We start from the raw sequence: 22,609 nt of genomic DNA, 5'->3' as shown, positions 1-22,609 counted from the left end.
AGTGGAAACAACCCAAGAGTCCATCAATGGAATAATAGAGTGGAATACTACTCAGACATTAAAAGAGTGAAATCTTGCCATTCAACAACACAGATGAACCTTGAGGGTATTATGCTAAGTGAAATAAGTCAGAGAAAGACAAATAACATAATGATTTCATCATATGTGTAATCTGAAAAACAAAACAAGCAAACAACACAAAACTCATTGATACAGAGATCAGATTGGTGGTTGCTAAAGGCCAGGGTCTGGGAGTGGGCAAAATGGGTGAAGGGGATCAAGAAGTAAGGCCTTCCAGTTATAAAATAAGTCATGGGGGTATAATGTATAGCATGGTGACTATAGCAAATAGTATTGTGCTGCAAATTTGAAATTCCTACAAAAGTAAATCTTGAATGTTCTCATCACAGGAAAAACATTTTTTTCATGACTTCCTATGGTGATAGATAGTAACTTGATTTACGGTGGTGAATGTTTCACAATGTATACAAATGTTGAATCATCATGTTGTACACCTAAACAAATATAATGTATGTTAATTGCACTTCAATAAAAAATTATCAAAGGGGAATCATATGTATGTTATTGATACCAGAAGAATAACTGAATTTTTTTTAAAGATTTTATTTATTTACTTTACAGGGAAAGAAAGAGAGCAAGCACAGGCAGGGGGAGTGGGAGAGGGAAAAGCAGGCTCCCCACTGAGCAGGGAGCCCGATGCGGGACTCGATCCCAGGACCCTGGGATCGTGACCTGAGCCAAAGGCAGATGCTTAACCGACTGAGCCACCCAGGGATCCCAAGAATAACTGAATTATACGATGTGACAGCAACTGTGTTCACAGCAAGAATGGTAAACTGGAAGTATGATTTATCATCAAGATGTTCCATTCAATTAAAAATATTTTTATAGTTACATATCTGCATATCTATCTATCAGACCTTATATGCAATAACTTCTAATAGATTTAAGGCAATAAGCAACAGAGTAGAGAAAGTCCCTCCCTGACTTCATGAAACTTACAATTGGAGGTGCAGTGTGAGGTGGGGTGATTACCACTGATAAGATCAGTAATAACACTAGGTTTCCCACTGCACTTCTCTCTCTTGCCTTCCACTCATGCATTTTCATTTTCCAATTCAAGGAATAGTGACCGAGTCCTCACCTCTAGGAGTAACCCTAGTTTTAGAAACGACTTCCAGAAAAATTCTAGCAAAGAAAGCCCTAGACAAAGAGCCTATGAAGTGTCCATGGGCCACAGCCCAGGCTTCTGGACCAATTCCGCACTGAAAGCAGCAGAGAAGAGCACTAGGCCTGGCTCTGCTCAGGGATGAAAAAGATACTTTGAGGAAGACAATAAGGGAAAGTCAGAAAGTTCTTTGAAGCTTAACAATTTAATGTTTCAGTATAATAATGTTGGATTTCTGCATGACGCTCCATAGAAATTCCTAGCGCCCTGTCCTCCCTAGGTTTGAGAGCCTTAATGGGGTGATGGTTGCTCTGCTTTGCAGTTTCTTTGGTGTTTTCTAGTCTTACAAGATTTGCAAGTTCAAACTCCGGGATCTACTGCAGTTCACAAACAAACAACAGAAAAACTAACCTTGCCCATCCTTCTTCTTGGGCCATTTCTGCCACCCAGAAACTGAGCTCACCTGGGAGACAGCTAGAAGAGCATGTAGGAGGAATTTCCATAAGGGGCATCTTGACAACTTTTAATAGAACAAAATGCGGGGCACCTGGGTGGCTCAGTAGGTTGAGCATCCTACTCTTGATTTCAGCTCAGGTCTTGATCTCAGGGTTTAAGCAACAACAGCAACAAAATGAGATGCATGCTTGTTGTTAATAGTATGAAGAGACATCAGAAGAAGTGGCGTGATAACAAGATCCTAAGACCTATGAGAATAGGGGCTAACGTAGGGGAACTTCTTTGTTTAACTACCTCTTTTCCTGTGAAAGACAGCCGCACCCCAGATTGACCCACTCAGATGGCAGATCCCACTCAAAGCTCTTTTTTTTAAACCATGACTCCCTCCTATGTGACTAGGTCTTATGGGATTATGGTTGACTTCTTAAACACTATCACCTCTACAATATCCTCCTTGTGCCCTTACCTCTACTGCATCACTGTTTGGCATGTATCCTTAGACACCGCACATTTCACCTGTCTCACTGTCACTGTCATTACCACAATTCACCTGTGCCACTTGACACAGAACTTTAGAATTGTTGGGGTTCTCCAGAGAAACAGAACCTACACGAAGGGGTTTATTATAAACAACTGGCTCACATGATTATGGGGGCTGAGAAGTTCCAGGATCTGGTACCTGCAAAGTGCAGACCCAGGAAAGCTGGTGGTGTCATTCAGTCCAAGACCAAAGGCTGCAGAGCCAGGGTGGGTGACGGTGTAAATTCCAGTCCAAGGACAGGAGAGGACCTATATCCCAGCTCAAGCAGGCAAACAGGAAACAAAAGGGATGAATTCCTCTTTTCTCTTAGGCCCTCAACAAATCAGATGATGCCCGACAACACTGGGGAGTGCAATCTACTGAGTCCACAGACTCAAATGCTAATCTCATCTAGAAACAACCACCTCCCAGACCCAGAAATGTTTAATGGGGGCAACTCGTGGCCAGTCAAGTTGATAACACAAAATTAATCTTCACAATGATTTTCCTGCTTCATTTTTATTATGCTAAGATTATAGGGATTGTATGTTAAATAATGTTAGATAGCATTGCCCAACAAATGACACCATCCACAGTTTCATCTTCCCAGCATCTTTAGCAGAAGTGTCATTTTGGCCATACTGAATCCAAATTCTGAAGGTCAGGCTCACTGTGCTGCCACTCCGTGAGAGCCACTGACTGTCCCACTGAGGGACTTGCAGATTTGCATAGCCCTTCCCGCTCACACACCTAATAGGATACACCCCTGCCAGATTCACTTAGTCTAGCAAATGGATTCAGAACAGTAGAGACCGTGTTCCTAAGGCTGCTTCAGGGCAGCCTTCAGTGTGGGTCCCTCCTTGTGGTAAAGGAGGAATTTTATTCCTTCCACAGGACAGCTCATTTGTAGGGAAAAAAGGCTAGGCGCACTTGTGTGAAATTATATTGCTCAGGTAAGCCTAGTGCCCCAAAGGACTGATTACCTTGAAAGGACAGGAGAGCAGCATCTAGGAGTGGACCGGAAAGGAATGAGTGCAACCACTGGCTCATCCGGGCCCCCGCACAAAGCCTTGTCACCTCTTAGGGATCTCCCATTGGTCTGCAGCCTCTCTCCTCCCTTCCTGCCCAAACCAGAGATTTTAACTTTCATTTTCACTTAGCACCTCCGGATCTTGGTGGAGATCGGCCCCTGGTTTGCTGAGAGAATCCTGACCACATTCCCTCCCTGGCCTGCCTCCACTCTTCTCCAAGGAGGCACGACTTCTCACCTGGTGTCTGAAGGTGTGTGGAGTGGTTTGCAGAGGGCAGAGGTGGGGAGAAGACCTGAATTTTGGAGGGAGCTGAACGTGTGTTCAGGCAGCTGCTGTGAAGGGTGGAGGGGGGTAACGCCCAGCTTGCAAGCTTCCGGCTGAGAGTGAGGGGGGCAGGGATATGGGCCGGGGAGGTTGGGGGAGGGGCAGTCCCCAAAGAAGGGAGGTTTGAAGGCTTGAAAGGCTTTGTTCTTTCATGCAGGGACCATTATTTCTACAGGCTGAATCTACCCTGGAGATTCTCCTTCCCACTCTATAATTTTGAATTGCACCTTGCTGAGGACAAGCCAGAATCCTCTATTTTTCAGAGGTAGAAATTTCCTTCTCTCCACAGCAAGAGCAAAGGCAGAGGGATCTTTGAATCCTAACATTTTAATGCCCATCCCGTAACAATGTAGCATTTCTGCATGACTCTATGTAAATTCTCATCAACTTGGTCTGTCTTGTGCTTAGGAGCTTAATGGGGTGACAGCTGCAAGCCCCAATCACTTACCTTACTCATCCCTCTCCCCCGGCCGTATCTGCCACCCAGAAACAGAGGCCACCTGAGAGATCAGGAGCAAGGGGAGCACTTTCCAAATGTGGTATCTTTTCTAACTTTTTTTTTTTTAATTTAACTTTTTTTATTATGTTCAGTTAGCCACTGTATAGTACCTCAGTTTCTGATACAGTGTTCAATGTTTCATTAGTTGCATTAGTGCTCATCACAACACCTGCCCTCCTTAATACCCATCACCCAGTTACCCCATTCCCCCAACCCCCTCCCTTCTGTAACCCTCAGTTTGTTTCCCAGAGTCCAGAGTCTCTCATGGTTCATCTCCCTCTCTGATTTCTCCCCCTTCAGTTTTCCGTCCCTTCCCCTATGGTCCTCCATGCTATTTCTTATGTTCTACTTGTGAGTGAAACCATATGATAATTGTCTTTTTCTGCTTGATTTATTTCACTTAGCATAGTCTCCTCCAGTTCCATCCATGTCAGTGCAAATGGTGGGTATTCATCCTTTCTGATGGCTGAGTAATATTCCATTGTATATATGGAGCACATCTTCTTTATCCATTCATCTGTTGAAGGGCATCTCAGCTCCTTCCACAGTTTGGCTATTGTGGACATTGCTGCTATGAACATTGGGGTGCATCTGGCCCTTCTTTTCACTACATCTGTATCTTTGGGGTAAATATCTAGTAGTGCAATTGCTGGGTCATAGGGTAGCTCTATTTTTAACATCTTGAGGAACCTCCATACTGTTTTCCAGAGTGGCTGTATCAGCTTGCATTCCCACCAACAGTGTAAGAGGGTTTCCCCTTTCTCCACAACCTCTCCAACATTTGTTGTTTCTTGCCCTGTCAATTTTTGCCATTCTAACTGGTGTAAGGTGGTATCTCAATGTGATTTTGATTTGAATTTCCCTGATGGCTAATAATGATGAACATTTTTTCATGTGTCTGTTAGCCATTTGTATGTCTTTGGAGAAGTGTCTGTTCATGTCTTCTGCCCATTTTTTGACTTGATTATTTGTTTTTGAGTGTTGAGTTTGAAAAGTTCTTTATAGATCTTGGATACCACCCCTTTATCTGTACTGTCATTTGCAAATATCTTCTCCCATTCTGTGGGTTGCCTCTTTGTTTTGTTGACTGTTTCCTTTGCTGTGCAGAAGCTTTTTCTCTTGATGAAGTCCCAAAAGTTCATGTTTGCTTTTGTTTCCCTTGCCTTTGGGGATGTGTCTTGAAAGAAGTTGCTGTGGCCAAAGTCAAAGAGATCACTGCCTATGTTCTCTTCTAGGATTTTGATGGATTCCTGTCTCGCATTGAGGTCATTCATCCATTTTGAGTTTATCTCTGTGTATGGTGTAAGAGAATGGTTGAGTTTCATTCTTCTGTATGTAGCTGTCCAATTTTCCCAGCACCATTTATTGAAGAGACTGTCTTTTTCCACTGGATATTTTTTCCTGATTTGTCAAAAATTAGTTGACCATAGAATTGAGGGTCCATTTCTAGAGTCTCTATTCTGTTCCATTGGTCTATATGTCTGTTTTTGTGCCAGTACCATGCTGTCTGTCTTGGTGATCACAGCTTTGTAATATAGCTTGAAGTCAGGCAGTGTGATGCTCCCAGCTTTGTTTTTCTTTTTCAACTTTTCCTTGGCAATTCGGGGTCTTTTCTGGTTCCATACAAATATCAGGATTGTTTGTTCCAGCTCTTTGAAAAATGATATTGGTATTTTGATCGGGATGGCATTGAAAGTATAGATTGCTATGGGCAGCATAGACATTTTCACAATGTTTATTCTTCCGATCCATGAGCAGGGATTGTCTTTCCATCTCTTTGTGTCTTCTTCAGTTTCTTTCATAAGTATTCTGTAGTTCCTAGAGTATAGATCCTTTACCTCTTTGGTTAGGTTTATTCCGAAGTATCTTAGGGTTTTTGGTGCTATTGTAAATGCAATAAATTCCTTAATTTCTCTTTCTACAGTTACACTGTTAGTGTATAGAAAAGCAACTGTATTCTGTGCATTGATTTTGTATCTTGCCACATTTCTGAATTGCTGTATGATGAGTTCTAGTAATTTGGGGGGGGAATTCTTTTGGATTTTCCACATAAAGTACCATGTCATCTGCGAAGAGAGAGTTTGACTTCTTCTTTGCCAATTTGAATGCCTTTTATTTCTTTTTGTTGTCTGATTGCTGAGGCGAGGACTTCTAGTACTATGTTGAAAAATAGTGGTGAAAGTGGGCATCCCTGTCAAGTTCCTGACCTTAAGGAAAAAGCTCTCAGATTTTCCCCATTGATAATGATATTCGCTGTGGGTTTTTCATAGATGATTTTTATGATATTGAGGAATGTTCCCTCTATCCCTACACTTTGAAGCAGGAAAGGGTGCTGTATTTTATCAAATGCTTTTTCTGCATCAATTGAGAGGATCACATGGTTCTTATCTTTTCTTTTATTAATGTGCTCTATCATGTTGATTGATTTGCAAATGTTGAACCACCCTTGCATCCCAGGAATGAATCTCTCTTGGTCATGGTGAATAATTCTTTTAATGTACTGTTGGATCTTATGGCTAAGATCTTGTTGAGTATTTTGGCATCCATGTTTATCAGGGATATTGGTTTATAATTCTCCTTTTTGATGTGATCTTTGTCTGGTTTTGGGATCAGGATAATGCTGGCCTCATAGAATGAGTCTGGAAGCTTTCTTTCTGTTTCTATTTTTTGAAACAGCTTTAGTAGAATAGGTATGATTTCTTCTTTAAATGTTTGGTAGAACTCCCCTGGGAATCCATCTGGCCCTGGACTCTTGTTTTTTGGGAGGTTTTAGATCACTGCTTCAATTTTGTTACTGGTTATTGGTCAATTCAGATTGTCAATTTTTTCCTGCTTTAGTCTTGGTAGTTTATAGGTTTCCGGGAAGGCATCCATTTCTTCCAGGTTGCTTAATTTGTTGGCCTATAATTGCTGGTAATTATTTCTAATAATTGTTTTTATTTCCTTGGTGTTAGTCGTGATTCCTCCCCTTTCATTCATGATTTTACTAATTTGGGTCCTTTCTCTTTTCTTTTGGATAAGTCTGGTCAGAGGTTTATTGATCTTGTTAATTATTTCAAAGAACCAGCTTCTAGTTTCATTGATCTGTTCTACTGTTTTTCTGGTTTCTATTTCATTTATCTCTGCTCTAATCTTTATTATTTCTCTTCTCCTGCTTGGTTTAGGTTTTATTTGCTGCTCTTTCTCCATTTCCTTTAAGTGTAAGATTAACTTGTGCATTTGGGATTTTTCTAATTTTATGAGAGAGGCTTGGATGGCTATGTATTTCCCCCTTAGGACTGCCTTTGCAGTATCCCATAGGTTTTGGACCGATGTGTTTTCATTCTCATTGGTTTCCATGAATTGTTTAAGTTCTTCTTTAATTTCCTGGTTGACCTAATCATTCTTTAGCAGGATGCTCTTTAGCTTCCAAGTGTTTGAATTCTTTCCAAGTTTTTTCTTGTGATTGAGTTCTAGTTTCAAAGCACTGTGGTCTGATAACATGCAGGGGATAATTTCAATCTTTTGGTATCAGTGAGACCTGATTTGCGACCCAGTTATGTGGTCTTTTCTGGAGAAAGTTCCATGTGTGTTCAAGAAGAATGAGTATTCTGTTCTTTTAGGGTGGAATATTCTGTATATATCTATGAAGTCCATCTGGCCCAGTGTGTCATTCAAAGCTTGTGTTTCTTTATTGATCTTCTGCTTAGGCGATCTGTCTATTGCTGAGAGTGACGTGTTGAGGTCTCCTACTATTAAAGTATTATTATCAATAGGTTTCTTTATTTTGGTTAATAGTTGGTTTATGTAGTTGGCTGCTCCCATGTTGGGGGCATAGATATTTACAATTGTTAGATCTTCTTGTTTAGTAGACCCTTTAAGAATGATATAGTGTCCTTCTGTATCTCTTACTACAGTGTCTACCTTAAAATCTAATATGTCTGATACAAGAATTGCTACCCCAGCTTTCTTATGAGGTCCGTTGGCATGAAAAATGGTTCCCCATCCCCTCACTTTCAGTCTGGTTGTACCTTTAGATTCAAAATGAGTCTCTTGTAGACAGCATATGGATGGGTCATGTTTTTTTATCCAAACTGCAACCCTGTGCCTTTCATGGGAGCATTTAGGTCATTCACATTGAGAGTGATTATTGAAAAATACGGTTTTATTGCTATAACGTTGCCTGTGAAGTCCTTGTTTCTATAGATTGTCTCTGTAAATTTCTGGTCTATTACACTTGGGGTCTTTCTTCTTTTATAGAACCCCCCCTTAATATTTCTTGCAGGGCCGGCTTGGTGGTCACATATTCTTTCAGTTTCTGCTGGTCTTGGAAGCTCTGCATCTCTCCATCCATTCTAAATGACAGCCTTGCTAGATAAAGTATTCTTGGCTTCATGTTCTTCTCATTTAGTACCCTGAGTATGTCTTGCCAGGCCTTTCTGGCTTGCCAGGTCTCTGTGGATAGGTCTGATGTTATTCTGATGTTCCTCCCTCTGTATGTAAGGAATCTCTTCCCCCTAGCCAGTTTCAAGATTGTTTCCTTGGATCTAAGATTTGTGAATTGTACTCTTATATGTCAGGGTGTCGGTCTTTTCTCATTGATCTTGGGAGGGGTCCTCTCTGCCTCTTGGACACAAATGCTTGTTTCCTTCCCCAGATTAGGAAAGTTCTCAACTATGATTTGCTCAGATATACCTTCTAGTTCTCTCTCTCTCTTCACCGCCTCAGGGATCCCAATAATTCTGACATTGGGACGTTTCATGGCATTATTGATCTCTCTAAGTCTGTTCTCATGGGCTTCCAGCTGCCTATCCCTATCCTCCTCAGCTTCCTTCCTATCAGCTTATCTTCTAGATCACTAACTCGTTCTTCTGCCTCATTTACCCTGGTTGTTAGAAAATGAGTTAAACTGCATCTCATTCATAGCATTTTTAAGTTCGGCCTGATTAGATCTCATTTCTGCACTTAGAGATTCTATATTGTCACTAATGCTTTTTTCAAGCTTAGCTATTGACTTCATGATTGCTACCCTGAAGTCTATCTTTATTTCCATTAGATAATGTAGCAGAGGACATTGTCTCTGGTTCTTTTCTTTGCTGGGAGTTCCTCCTCCTAGTTATTCTGTTGAGGGATGGTTGAGGGCATGTACAGAGTCCAAAATATCAACCACGACCAAGCAAGATGTGCCGTAGGAAAATTCAGAGCAGTCGGAAGCCACCACCAAAAAAACAAAGTCAAAATGAAATGCAAGAATAAAATTTATAAAATTAAAAAATAAAAATAAATAAAAATTTAAAAAATTGGGGTAAGGGAAAGGGGGGCTATAATCTCTCAGTGTGGACAAAGTAGGGTGTTTCAGTTGTTCTTGGTGTATTTTGGTCTGTTTGTTAGAAGACACTACTTCCCAAAATTACAGGGAAAGTAAAACTTGTATATGTAAAAAGGTAATATTGAATAGGGAAAAAAGGACTACAATGAAGAATGTATCTATAAAAAACATAGGTGTAAAAAAGTACAAGTTAAAAAGCTACTATGAAATATAAATTGGTATATTAAACATCTAGTTGAAATGAGAAAAAAGGTAAAAAGAAAAAACAGAAGAAACATAAGAGAAAGAATAACAAGAAAAAGAGCATCGTATGTGAAAAATAAACAAGCCATGAGGCAATGCCTGGAGCTCAATATACTATTTTCCCCTGGTGTTGAGATTGTACAGTCTTATGGGGTCCGTGGGTTGTCGCCCTTTTGTTCTTCCAGCCTGTCTTCCAGGGGAGGGGCCTGCCATGCTGTTTCTCAGGCGACCCTGCTTGGGTGGAGTTGCCTTGCCCCCTGTCAGGGGGATGGGCTCATTGGAAACCGGTTTTTTGAGCTTTTGTTCTCTGACGGCTTTCTGCACCTCTTCAGAGGGTCAGAGCACAAATGGCCGCACCCAAACCTCTGGCCCAGAGCAGAGAAATTGCAGTCTGCTCTCTTCACTAAACCTGCCAGGACACAGTCTCTGTTTCTGTATGCGATGCTGAAAACCTCAGCCTCCCAGGGTGCACACCCACAGTGACTCTCTCAGAGGTCATCCCAGGGGCCTGGGCTTGTCCCTGCCCTTTGTGCTTCTAAAATCTCAAGCGGCCCTGGGCTGCGTCCACACCCTCACCTCCTGGGTCATGTCTGAGCGCTGCTCTAAAGCCCTTTCGCAGCTACTGTTCTGCGGGTTTTTGCTGGGTCCCCAACACAGGACACTTTGGCACTCTGGTGTTAACAGCACTTTGCAGGAGCCAGCTTATGGTGGCTCCTGCCCCCTTCTGTTTATCTTCGGATATCACCCCACAGATTCATGACTGCCCTTCCTACCTTGAGATAGGCAGTGCTTTTCTGCTTGTAGAGATCCCGATACATATTCTTAACATGTCAGGCTGATTTTTGTGGGTGTTCAGAATGGCTTCATAGATATCCAGCTAAATTCAAGGGACCTGTTGAAACGGGGTCCCCTACTCCTACCTTCTCCACCTTTTCTTTCTTGCCCTTCAATATTATGATTTGGGCTTGTCCTTGATTTCTACACAATTATTATAATTTTACTCTTTCCAACTCTGCCCCCTTTTAACCTTGCCAATCATACAGGGATCGGTGAACAAGAGGAACCACTGAGGTCAGGACAGATAGGAGCAAAAGAGCAGCTGTTATGGCTTTTAAACTCCTTACAAACATAGAGGAGGAGGTGACCTGCCCCATCTGCCTGGACCTCCTGAAGGAACCCCTGAGCCTGGACTGTGGCCACAGCTTCTGCAAAGCCTGCATCGCTGCAGAGAACAAGGAGTCTGTGACAAGCCAAGGAGGGAAGAGCAGCAATTGCCCTGTGTGCCAAATGGCTTTCTGCTCTGGGGAACTGCGGCCTAACTGGCATGTGGCCAAAATAGTGGAGAGGCTCCAAGAGGTCAAGGTGAGCTCTGAAGAGGAGCAGAAGAGAAATCTCTGTGAGCGCCATGAAGAAAAGCTTTTGCTCTTCTGTAAGAAGGATAAGAGGGTCATTTGCTGGGTTTGCGAGCGGTCTCAGGAGCACCGTGGTCACCAAACAGTCCTCATGGAAGAGGCTGTCCAGGAGTACCAGGTAAGAGACCAGGATGGAGGGAACACAGGGCAGAAAATAGAACTTGTTGAGAAATCACCACTTTGCACTCAATTTTTTATTTAATTTTATTATGTTATGTTAATCACCATACATCATTAGTTTTTGATGTAGTGTTCCATGATTCATTGTTTGCATATAACACCCAGTGCTCCATGCAGTACATGCCCTCTTTAATACCCATCACCCGGCTAACCCATCCCCCCACCCCCCTCCCCTCTAGAACCCTCAGTTTGTTTCTCAGAGTCCATAGTCTCTCATGGTTCGTCTCCCCCTCTGATTTACCCCCTTCATTTTTCCCTTCCTACTATCTTCTTTTTTTTTTAGCATGTAATATATTATTTGTTTAAAAAGATTTTGTTTATTTATTTGTCAGAGAGAGAGAGCACAAGCAGGGGAAGCAGCAGGCAGAGGGAGAAGCAGGCTCACCACTGAGCAAGGAGCCTGGTGCAGAAGTTGATCCCAGGACCCTGGGACCATGACTCGAGCCAAAGGCAGATGTGTAACCAACTGAGCCACCCAGGCATCCCAATAAGTACATACCAGGCACTAGTGAATGCCTGGCATTTGACATAAAGGTTGGCTCTTAGCTCATTTATTTATTCACTCAACACCTTTTTTTTTAAGTTTTTTTTTTTTAATTTATTTGACAGAGAGAGAGACAGTGAGAGAGGGAACATGAGCAGGGGGAGTGGGGGAGGGAGAAGCAGGCTTCCCGCTGAGCAGGGAGCCCAATGTGGGGCTCTATCCCGGGACTCCGGGATCATGACCTGTGCCGAAGGCAGATACTTAAAGACTGAGCCACCCAGGCGCCCCCTGTAATGTATTATTTGTTTCAGAGGTACAGGTCTATGATTCAGCAGTCTTACACAATTCACAGCACTCACCATAGCACATACCCTCCCCAATGTCTATCACCCAGCCACCCCACCCCTCCCACCCCCACCACTCCAGCAACCCTCAGTGTGTTTCCTGAGATTAAGAATTCCTCATATCAGTGAGGTCATATGATACGTCTTTCTCTGACTTATTTCGCTCAGCATAATACCCTCCAGTTCCATCCACGTCCTTGCAAATGGCAAGATTTCATTTCTTTTGATGGCTGCATAATATTCCATTGTATATATATACCACCTCTTTATCCATTCATCTGTCGATGGACATCTTGGCTCTTTCCATAGTTTGGCTATTGTGGACATTGCTGCTATAAACATCGGGGTGCACGTACCCCTTCGGATCCCTACTTTTGTATCTTTGGGGTAAATATCCAGTAGTGCAATTGCTGGATCGTATGGTAGCTCTATTTTCAACTTTTTGAGGAACCTCCATACTGTTTTCCAGAGTGGCTGCACCAGCTTGCATTCCCACCAACAGTGTAGGAGGGTTCCCCTTTCTCCGCATCCCCGCCAACATCTGTTGTTTCCTGACTTATTACTTTTAGCCATTCTGACTGGTGTGAGGTGGTATCTCGATGTGGTTTTGATTTGGATTTCCCTGATGCCGAGCGATGTTGAGCACTTTTTCATGTGTCTGTTGGCCATTTGGATGTCTTCTTTGGAAAAATGTCTGTTCATGTCTTCTGCCCATTTCTTGATTGGATCATTTGTTCTTTGGGTGTTGAGTTTGATAAGTTCTCTATAGATTTTGGATACTAGCCCTTTATCTGATATGTCATTTGCAAATATCTTCTCCCATTCTGTCAGTTGTCTTTTGGTTTTGTGGACTGTTTCCTTTGCTGTGCAAAAGCTTTTTATCTTGATGAAGTCCCAATAGTTCATTTTTGCCCTTGCTTCCCTTGCCTTTGGCGATGTTTCTAGGAAAAAGTTTCTGCGGCTGAGGTCAAAGAGGTTGCTGCCTGTGTTCTCCTCTAGGATTTTGATGGACTCCTGTCTCACATTTAGTTCTTTCATCCATTTTGAGTCTATTTTTGTGTGTGGTGTATGCACTCAACTTTAATTACCTTGTCATCATAGGCCTGAGGCCTGTGATGTCTTTTCTTTCTATTCTCACCTTTCAAGGCCTGAAGAACATTTAAAAAAAAAATTTTTGCCTGAAGGACATTTTTGTGCATTCCATTAAATTATGAAAGGATAAACCTATAGTACAGATTTAGTCAGAAGTAGATACTTTTATGCCTTGTGCTAGATGGGTGGAGATTTAGTGCTCAAGAGAGGTCCTCATCACCCTGCTGAACAGGAGGGTAGATGGAGATGTAAGTTCTTTCCTTGCTGCAGGGTTTGGTTTGTTCTAATAGTACAAAGAGAATCAGTCCTCTTTTTGATGAAGGGATGGTGATGTCTATCACCTGGGTCTTTTTTTTCTTGATTAATTTTTGGTTTATTTTTTAAATGCAAGTATAATTAAGTACTGGGAAATCTCTTAATATAGTTTTCTGAATAGAATGTAATTTTGTTAATATAATTGATACATTTATATATTTAAAAAGTGATTATTTCTGTAGATGCTGAAAAGATTTTTTTATTATTATGTTTAGTTAGCCAACATATAATACATCATTAGTTTTTGATGTAGTGTTCAACAGTTCATTAGTTGTTGCTCATCACTGGGCCTTAAAGAACATGTTCACCACGTCGAGTTTTCTTCCAAGTCATAGATTCTAATTGCTATTCTCACTGATTCTGTAAACTCTAGTCCCTTTGGAGATTGGCCTGATATTTTCCCCATTTATCTTCTATGCTGATGCTGGGAAATCTGACAGTTTTACTCTGGTGTGACTCCTCTCTCATAGGAGAAGCTCCAGACAGCTCTGCAGAAGCTGAGGGAGGAGCAGCAGGAAGCGAACATGTTGGAAGCTACCCTCAGAGAAGAGAGAACTTCCTGGAAGGTAGGAGGAGATACTTCCTGAGAGAGTTAGACAAAAGTATAGACAGGACCTTGGGTGTTAGTGACAAGGAGCTCCCTTCCTTTTTGTTCCCTGATAGTTGATATGTCCAAAAGTATTTTGGTTAGTCCTCTTCTTTATCCTTTCCCTGATAAAGTGGGGGCTGAAAAGTGAACATGTTATAAATGAACACAGATGTTTAGGGGGAGGTATTCACATAGAAGATGGCTAGTGAATTCTGTGTTACATTCCTGTTGTGATTTTGAGTCTTTGACCCTCCTTGGGGAAGACACTTAGCAATGACTCATGGTTTTGTCTTCATTGTTCAACTTTCAGCCAAGGGTGAGAGGATGGGGGTCAGCAGTAAAGCAAGGAGTCTTGGTTGTCCTGGACAGCTGCGTGAAAATAGAGCCAAACCCAAGGATCCTATTTGGGCTCAAGGTTGGCCTCAATAATGCAGACTTGAGATCATCGTTTTGGAATGTGATGGACAAAAAATAATAGGAAAAGTTCGTTTCCCCAAGAATTGCTCCCTTGCTCTTCTGTCATTTCCCAGTGAGAACTTTCCAAAGAAAATAGTTCTCTTTCTGACTCCCAGTCTCTGCCAATAGCCTGAGTACCTCTCTTTCTCATTTCTGAAGAATCACATGCAAAATGAAAAAAGGGGTGTCCAAGCACAGTTTAAAAAACTCAAGACTATCCTGGAGAATGAGGAGTTGAGGGTGGTGCAGAAACTGGAGAGCGAGGAGAAAGCTATTCTTGACACCCTGGCTGCAACGGAGGATGAGCTGGTCCAGCAGAGCCAGCTGGTGAGAGACCTGGTCTCGGAACTAGAGCATCGGCTGCAGGGGTCGACAGTAGACATGCTGCAGGTAACTCAGGAAGAAGCCCCAGCATCTGAGATTTGACAAAAATGAAGACCGAGTTTCCTTCTCTCCCATGTTGCTTTGCTCTTCCTGGTGGTGACACTAAGGTTCCTTTGGCCTTGCAGTATCCCCTTTCTTGTATGTGTGTCAGAGATTATAGGAATAAATAACAAGGGACAATTTCATATTTATTTATCAAGTGCAGTGCAGAAATCTGATGGTGGCAGAATTTGTACTGTATCCAGTGATAGTCTAGAGGGCTCTGTGATCAGTGATCTAGTGCCAAGGACTTCTCAGGTACCTCTTCATGATTCAGCTTGGTCACAGACAAATGAACGTCACATTCTAAGACTTTTTTTCCCCCTCATAGAATAAACTAAGATTTTTCTCCCTCTTTCTTTATTTCCTGAAAAACAAATAAACAAAAAACAAATTGTGAAGGACTAGTATTATTTATTCTTTAAATATTCGATAGAATTCACCAGTGAAGCCATCTCATTCTGGGCTTTTCTTTTTCAAAAGGCTTAAAATAATATTTAAAAATATGTACTAGGTTTGCTTATATTTTTTACCATTCTTAAGTCATATTTTGATAATAAATGTCATTGTAGGGATTTGTCCACTTTAAAGTTGCCTGATTTGTAGACATAAAGGTAGTCATAATAATCCCTTATAATCCCTCTGGTTTCTATAGCACACACAGTAATGTCTCCTCTTTTATTCCTGATTTTGGTTGTGTGCTTTTTCTCTTTTTTTGTCTTGGACAGTTTAGTTGTCTTTGGTCAATTTTATTGATTTTCTTCAAGAACAAACTTTATTATTTCATTTACTTTTTTAACCATTTTTTTTCTTAAAGATTTTATTTATTCGAGAGGGAGAGAGAGAGAGCATGAGCAGGGGTGAGGGGCAGAGGGAGAGGGAGAAACAGACTCCCCACTGAGCAGGGAGACCAACAGCGGCTCAATCCCAGAACCCTGAGATCACCACCTGAGCCAAGGCTGCCACTTAACAAACTGAGCCACCCAGGCGCCCCGCTTTTTTTAACATTTCTGTGTCATTTGTGTCTCGTCTCCTTTTTATTGTTTCCTTTGTGTGTGTATGTGTATATGCACGCATGAACATGAGTGTGTGTGCATGCATGAACACGAATGTGTGTACATACATGAACACTAATATGTATGCACACATGAACATGAGTGTGTGTATTGAGTTTAGTTTGCCATTCTTTTTCTAGTTTCTTTTTTTAAATTTTTAAAAAATATTTTATTTATTTATTTGACAGAGAAAGAGATAGTGAGAGCAGGAACACAAGCAGGGGGAATGGAAGAGGGAGAAGCAGGCTTCCCGCCAAGCAGGGAGCCCAATGTGGGACTCGATCCCAACACTCTGGGATCATGACCTGAGCCGAAGGCAGATGCTTAACGACTGAGCCACCAAGGCGCCCCTTTTCCTAGTTTCTTAAAGTGAAACTTTGATTACTTATTTGAGACCATCATTTCTGATATAGTATTTAATGATATAAATGCAATAATTTAGGTATATTCCATATATTTATTATATTTATTTATTTAATTATTATGTTCAATTAGCCAACATATTATTCCACATATTTTGATTCTTTAGTTGTTGTTTTCATTAGTTCTACTTATTTTCTAATTTCTTTTGTGAATTTTTTGGTTAACCCTTGGGATATTTGAAAGTGTGCTATTTATTTATTTATTTATTTATTTATTTATTTATTTATTTAAGTTTTTATTTAAATTCCAGTTAACCTACAGTGTAATATCAGTGTCAGGTGTACAATATAGTGATTCAGCACTTCCATACATCACCTGGTGCTCATCACAAGTGCCCTCCTTAACCCCCATCACCTGTTTCACGTATCCCCCCCCACCCACTTCCCCTCTGATAACTATCAGTTTGTTCTCTATAGTTCAGTGTCTTTTTCTTGGTTTGTCTCGCTCTCTCTCTTTTCCCTTTGCTCATTTGTTGTATTGCTTAAATTCTACATATGAGTGAAAACATATGGTATTTGTCTTTCTCTGACTGACTTATTTCACTTGGTGTAATACCTTATAGCTCAAACCGTGTTGTTGCAAATGGCAAGATTTCATTCTTTTTTATGGCTGAGTAATATTCCATAGTATCTATCTATCTATCTATCTATCTATCTATCTATCTATCTATCATCTATCTATCATCTATCATCTATCTATCATCTATCTATCTATCTATCTATCTATCTATCATCTATCTACACCCCATACACATATATATGACATATTCTTTATATATATAAAGACATAAATAAATTATTATATATTATAATATATATACACCATGTTTTATTTATCAGTAATCAGTTGATGGACACTTGTGCTGTTTCCATAATTTGGCCATTGTAGATAATGCTGCTGGAAATACTGGGGTGCTTGTATCTCTTTGAATTATATTTGTGTATTCTTTGGGTAAATACCTAGAAAGTATGCAGTTTAATTTAACAATACTTGATTTCTTACTTTTTTTTTGCTGTGGTTTTCAAATATAATTTCTTGTAATCATATTTTATTATTTCACTATTTAAATGTATTGATACCTGTTTTATGGACTAAAATATTGTATGTCCAGAAAATTTTTCTGTGTGAATTTGAGAAGAATGTGTATTCTGCATTTATTAGATGAAATAGTCTATAGATATCTGTTAGGTCAAATTGGTTAATAGTATCATCCATGTCTTCTGTATTTTTGGTAACATGCTATTCTATCAATTATTTAGAGTGAGCTGTCGAAATCTACAACTACTGAATTGTCTATTTTTCTTTTTAATCCTTTCAATTTTGGTTTGTGTATTTTGAAACTCTGCTCTTGTACATTTACATTTGTAATTGTTATATCCCTTCTTGATGTACTGAACTTTTTATCATTCTGAAATTTCTCTCTCCTTCTCTCATAATATTTATGGTCTGAAAGTCTATTTTGTCTAATATTAATATAGACACGAGCTATTTTATGATTACTGCTTGCATGGTATATATTTTTCTATCTTTTTACTTTTGCCATATTTGTGTCTTTGTATCCAAAATATGTCTCTTGTTGATAGCAATAGTTGAATCTTGCTTTTTATCCAGTCCAATGATCATTGCCTTTTAATGGAGGTGTTAAAGACAGTAACATTTTATGCTAATGTTGATGTAGCTGTATTTACATTTATCATATTACTGGGTTTTTTCCATATGTCGCCTGTAGTTTTCATTGTCCTTTCTCCTTAACTAGATTTGTTTGAGTTAAAGAAATATTTCTAGCATAAAATGTTAAGTTTTCCTATTTCTGTGGGTTTCTTTTGTTGTTGTTGTTGTTTGTTTTTTAATTTTTTTCCCCCTAGTGGTTGTTCTAGTGATTAGAGTATGCATCTTACCCTATCATGGCCTACTTCAGATTAATACTAAGTTAATTCCAGTAAGATATAGAAACTTGCCTCCAACACTGCTTCATTTCCTTCCAGCTCCAACACAGGGATGCTTTAATATGGGCACCTGATCCAATGCAGAGCAATGACACGCAGACATAAGAATTTTTTGGTTTTTGTTTTCTGGTTGTGTTTTGTTGGTGGTGTTGTTGGTGTTGTTTTTAACTGGGAAGAGAAGTTCTCTTTTCTTCTGGAGTTTATATCAGGAGATTCATGTTTCCTTCATGAACTGAGAGTAAATTCAATATAGAGGGAATAAATAGAATTTGGAAGACATAGACCAGATCCTGATGATAGGGTTTGAGCTTCAAAATTCAGCTTTGATTAAAGTTATAACTGCTCCCCCAAATCCTTTTCTCTACTTGGTTTTGCTTTTTGTCATATACAACATAAAAGTCCTAATACAGAGAGCAAAACCTTTCTTTTTTTTGGCCCTTGTTGACCCACCTGTTGGCCTAATTTTTGGTGACATGAAAGAAGGCTGAGGTAAAGGAAACCAAATATATTGGTAGATATTTGTTCAAACAACCAAAACAATATCTGTGATGATAAAGAAAATCAGATGGCTAAAAACTGTTAAGAATATGGACTAAACTGAACTAATATTACACTGTATGTTAACTAACTGGAATTTTAAATAAAAACTTAAAAAAATAAAAACAATAACAAAAAAAAAAGAATGTGGATTAAATTGCTCAGTAGAACCTGAAGTGCAGGTAAAAATTGTAGTTTTAGGACAGTGGCTGAGTGAATATTTGTAACATTATGAACAATGGAGTATAAGAGAGGAGACGATTTGGTTGGTGAATGGTAAGTTACATATTAAACATCTTAACCCACTAGTTCCTGTGGCTTCTTTACTACTGAATATGTTAATGTGCATCTAAGAGACAAAACTGAGTAAAAACAAAGAGTTGGAAATCAAGTGCATATATGTGTGTGTTGAATTTAAGAGAGTGGATAAGGTCAATTATAGGTAGTGTATAAAATGAGGAGAGATTTGAAAAACACCTAACTTAATATATTTGCTTGTGTCCTCTGCAAAGCCGTGTAAACTTCTTGAGGGATATTATGGTTATTTACTCATCTTTGATTCTCCAAAGCCTGTCCTGAGGTTTGGCAAATAATGGCATATCACTTTATGTTTCTGTTGAATAAATGAAAGAACCATTGCATTATTCAAACTTTCTCATGCATTTAGGAAACAATTATGGGACTCTTGTTGTCCTCATAAATATGTCTCATTTCCAGATACTAGAAGCTTCATGCTATAATTCTACAAGGCTCAAAGCTGTTTCTACCTTTTAGGACATCTGACAACCTCACATATCTTCTGGAATGATTAGCCTGGATCTTATTTTTACTTATTTGCTCTCACATTGAGACCATCTTTACTCCTACCATGGGGTTGGTGGGGATGTGATGAAGCTTTGTAAATGAGAAGGGTCTATTACCTCTTGACTCACGTCTTCCCTTTTTTCCCTAGGATGTGAATCACATCATGGAAAGGTATGTGTGGGGGATCAGAGATGGTCCTTTTGTGCAGTGAAAAGAGGTTTAAAGTCATTAGAGTTCTATGGTAATCAATTAGAATAAAACATCTCTCAAGGCAGGACAGTTTGGGTATAGTTATATGTTAAATTTCTATTCACAAATTGTGGTTTGAGTGTTCTGTAACTATTGACAATGGACCAGGTTCTGTGGGAGGGAAGGTGGGTGGTGGGAAGTCACACAGTTTGGGTCAGTAGCAGTACTGTGGATAAGGGGTGGCAGACCCCTGTGACTTCATAAATTTTATTCACCTTGCATGCCCGTAACTAACTCAGGTACTTATATTTCATAGGAGCTTGGCTATGGGAAGTTCATAGCCAAGCACCTGGAGTTGGAGACAGTTCCCTTATATTTAAACTTCTGCCCTGGGAATAGAAGAGACCTTCTATATGGCTCTGTTTAGATTTCCAAAGACAACCTTGAATCTCATGGAATATTTTGGCCCTAGTATACACACAAGTGATCCATCTCCGTCACACATTTTAGAAGCCAGAATGGAAAGGTAACATCCTTGTGTATAAATTTGCACACCTACCTCACAGCATCAAGCTTTTTCCTAACACACGAAATTCAGGCCATCATTACTTTGGTGTTCGTGTCTTCTGTTCTAAGTGTTTGCAAATTTTACCAGAGAACCTAAAAGCTCAGATGTTATTCTGAGGGCTTCCCAACTGGGGAGCAGAGTTTAAAGATCTTGGTCCTCCCCAGACAATATTCCCACACTTGATATGTTCCAAACATCCAGGAGCCAGGTTCTGCAACTTCACTTTCTGAACATCTGGCCTGGGAACCTGCACCATGCAGTGGCTTTTCCACACATTTTTTTTCAAGTTACCAAAATTTTGTTTTGTTATATCCATTATTTCATATAACTTCTAGGAGATAGAGAGGGAGAGGTTGATGATTTAATTTTGGAAGGAAGAAACTGTGTCTCTGAGAGGTCAAGACTTTCCCAAGGTCACACAGAAGGTAACTGGGAAGGTAAACATGAACACATTTCTTCTGGCTCCAAGGTCAGGAGTCTGCTCTCCTCTTTCTCAGGGTCTCTGGGGAGGAGGGCTCAAGCTCTTCAATAGGATGAATAGGAAGTCAGTCATTTTGGAAGGACAAAAATTCAGAAGTGTGGGGTTTAATTTTTGTCATCCTTAGGAGTAAGAACTTGAGTCTGAAGAAACAAAACATGTTTCTCAAGGAACAAAGGAAAGTGTCCCGAATTCCTGATCTGAAAGTGATAATAGAAGCGTTTAGAGGTGAGGAGTGCTGGAGCAAGTGGTTGGCTGTGGGAGTCTTGTGATGGCAGGGGCTAAATGGGGAAAAGGGCACAACTTCTAGGTATGGAGAGAGAAGACAAAGGACATCACATGCTGATGATATGGTCATATTTAATGGGACGTGGCCAGGTGTCTGGGGCACACTCTCCTTAACCAGTTCACCAGCTCTCCATAGTCCCCAGTCCTTCCCCTAATCTTCAGGGGAAAGAGATTTCAGGGCTGTCTCCTTTGTGTTGATTATGGTCTTTTATTATTTGAGAGCTGACACATGTAGTGCTACTGAGGTGAGGAGAAATCAGTGTCATCAAACCACCTTGTTCTCATCACCTTTCAGAATTTTTCATTCCTAGTAGGTCTCATGTTCCAACACCCTTGTTTTCCCTTCCAACACATACATACATATTCTGCTTCTGCAGTGTTATACCTCTCCCAAGAACAGACAGAATTCTTCCTAGTTCCCACTCACGTTATTCCCAAGATCCCTCCCACAGTGTCACAAACAAAGCTAAGTCATGTCTCTCACCCAGCCCCAATTTTTCTGCACCTCACATGACTCCATATCATCTCCAAAATACAACATATGCTGCCTATTTCTACAGATCGAAGACAAATGAGGTGTGTGTGCTGTTGGAAACCAAATAATGCATATAATAGCAATTATGGTGTTCTGGGATCCCTCATTATTGGATTGGGGAAACATTACTTGGAGGTAGATTCTGGAGGTATATAATGGAAAATGCCCAGAACCCAATGTGAACTTTCATGTTAGACATAATTGAAATTACCAACATGTTTACTCTAGGTTTCAACCAAATATGACTACTGCATTAAAAGGTGCCAGATCAACTTGAATATAATGCTTTTGAGGAGTCATCCTTCTCTGATCCCTTCATCTTAATCCTGGCCCTGCTTGTCCCTCCCCACTGTGTTGGAGTTTTCCTATACTATGAGGCTGGCACTGTCTCATTTTTCAATGTCACAAACCACGGGTTTCTCATCTACAAATTCTCTTCATGTTCCTTTTCTCAGGAAGCTTTTCTGTATTTCAACCCTATGGAGTGTAATGACCCCATACTCTGTGCTCACCAAGCTCTTGAACCTTCTTACATCCATACTCATTTCTTTGTAGTGCCTCTTGCCTTGGGTGCAGCTGATGCACTGAGCTTATCTGCACCATTCTCATCATCTTTTCCTTGCTGCCTTCCTTCTCTCCATTTGAACACTCTTCATTCAGAAAAAAACATCAAAAATAATAACTAAGAGTGATAGTTTTGTGTCCAGAGTGTTTGGGTTCCTGTCCTGTCTCTCCACACAATGCAGTGTAACCTTGAATAATGTACATAAATGATGTGTTTATTTTCTTAAAATCATCTTGCTGTAAAAACTGCACCATGCTTAGGATCACTGTAAGAAAATAAATGCCATTAAGTATAAACATCTAAGTGTTTTGATTTATTTTTTTAAATTTAGAAATAACGAGAGAGCAGGAGGATGG

At 40.2% G+C, this 22,609-nt stretch overlaps 1 protein-coding gene across 4 annotated transcripts; it reads left to right on the top strand.

Annotated features, from left to right (window-relative positions):
- The first annotated feature begins 718 nt into the window (after positions 1–718).
- LOC118004097 (tripartite motif-containing protein 34-like) lies at positions 719–22,609 on the top strand. 4 transcript variants are annotated; one of them, XM_034995265.1, is made up of 7 exons: positions 726–852; positions 3,326–3,446; positions 10,614–11,100; positions 13,868–13,963; positions 14,602–14,832; positions 19,779–19,801; positions 20,993–22,338. In XM_034995265.1, exons 3-7 carry the CDS (start codon positions 10,675–10,677, stop codon positions 21,135–21,137), a joined length of 921 nt encoding a protein of 306 aa, XP_034851156.1. In that variant the 5' UTR covers positions 726–852; positions 3,326–3,446; positions 10,614–10,674; the 3' UTR covers positions 21,138–22,338. The 4 variants fall into 4 exon arrangements, with proteins under 4 accessions (XP_034851154.1, XP_034851158.1, XP_034851157.1 ...); XM_034995263.1 differs by having other exon boundaries at positions 719–3,446; XM_034995267.1 differs by lacking the exons at positions 19,779–19,801; positions 20,993–22,338 and adding an exon at positions 22,585–22,609 and having other exon boundaries at positions 721–3,446.

This window comes from Mirounga leonina, unplaced genomic scaffold, assembly GCF_011800145.1.
Source record: "Mirounga leonina isolate KUSES-001 unplaced genomic scaffold, KU_Mleo_1.0 Mir_92, whole genome shotgun sequence".
Taxonomy (NCBI): domain Eukaryota; kingdom Metazoa; phylum Chordata; class Mammalia; order Carnivora; family Phocidae; genus Mirounga; species Mirounga leonina.
Note: the sequence above shows the minus strand (reverse complement) of the source record. Positions and strands in the feature narration are given on the sequence as shown.

What these genes read in the sequence shown, in the direction of transcription:
- LOC118004097 (XM_034995263.1), top strand. Translation starts at nt 10,675, where the DNA reads ATGGCTTTTAAACTCCTTACAAACATAGAGGAGGAGGTGACCTGCCCC. An exon ending in AAGAGAGAACTTCCTGGAAG is followed by an intron (nt 13,964 to 14,601) that starts GTAGGAGGAGAT and finishes TCATTTCTGAAG; the next exon opens with AATCACATGCAAAATGAAAA. An exon ending in CGACAGTAGACATGCTGCAG is followed by an intron (nt 14,833 to 19,778) that starts GTAACTCAGGAA and finishes TTTTTTCCCTAG; the next exon opens with GATGTGAATCACATCATGGA.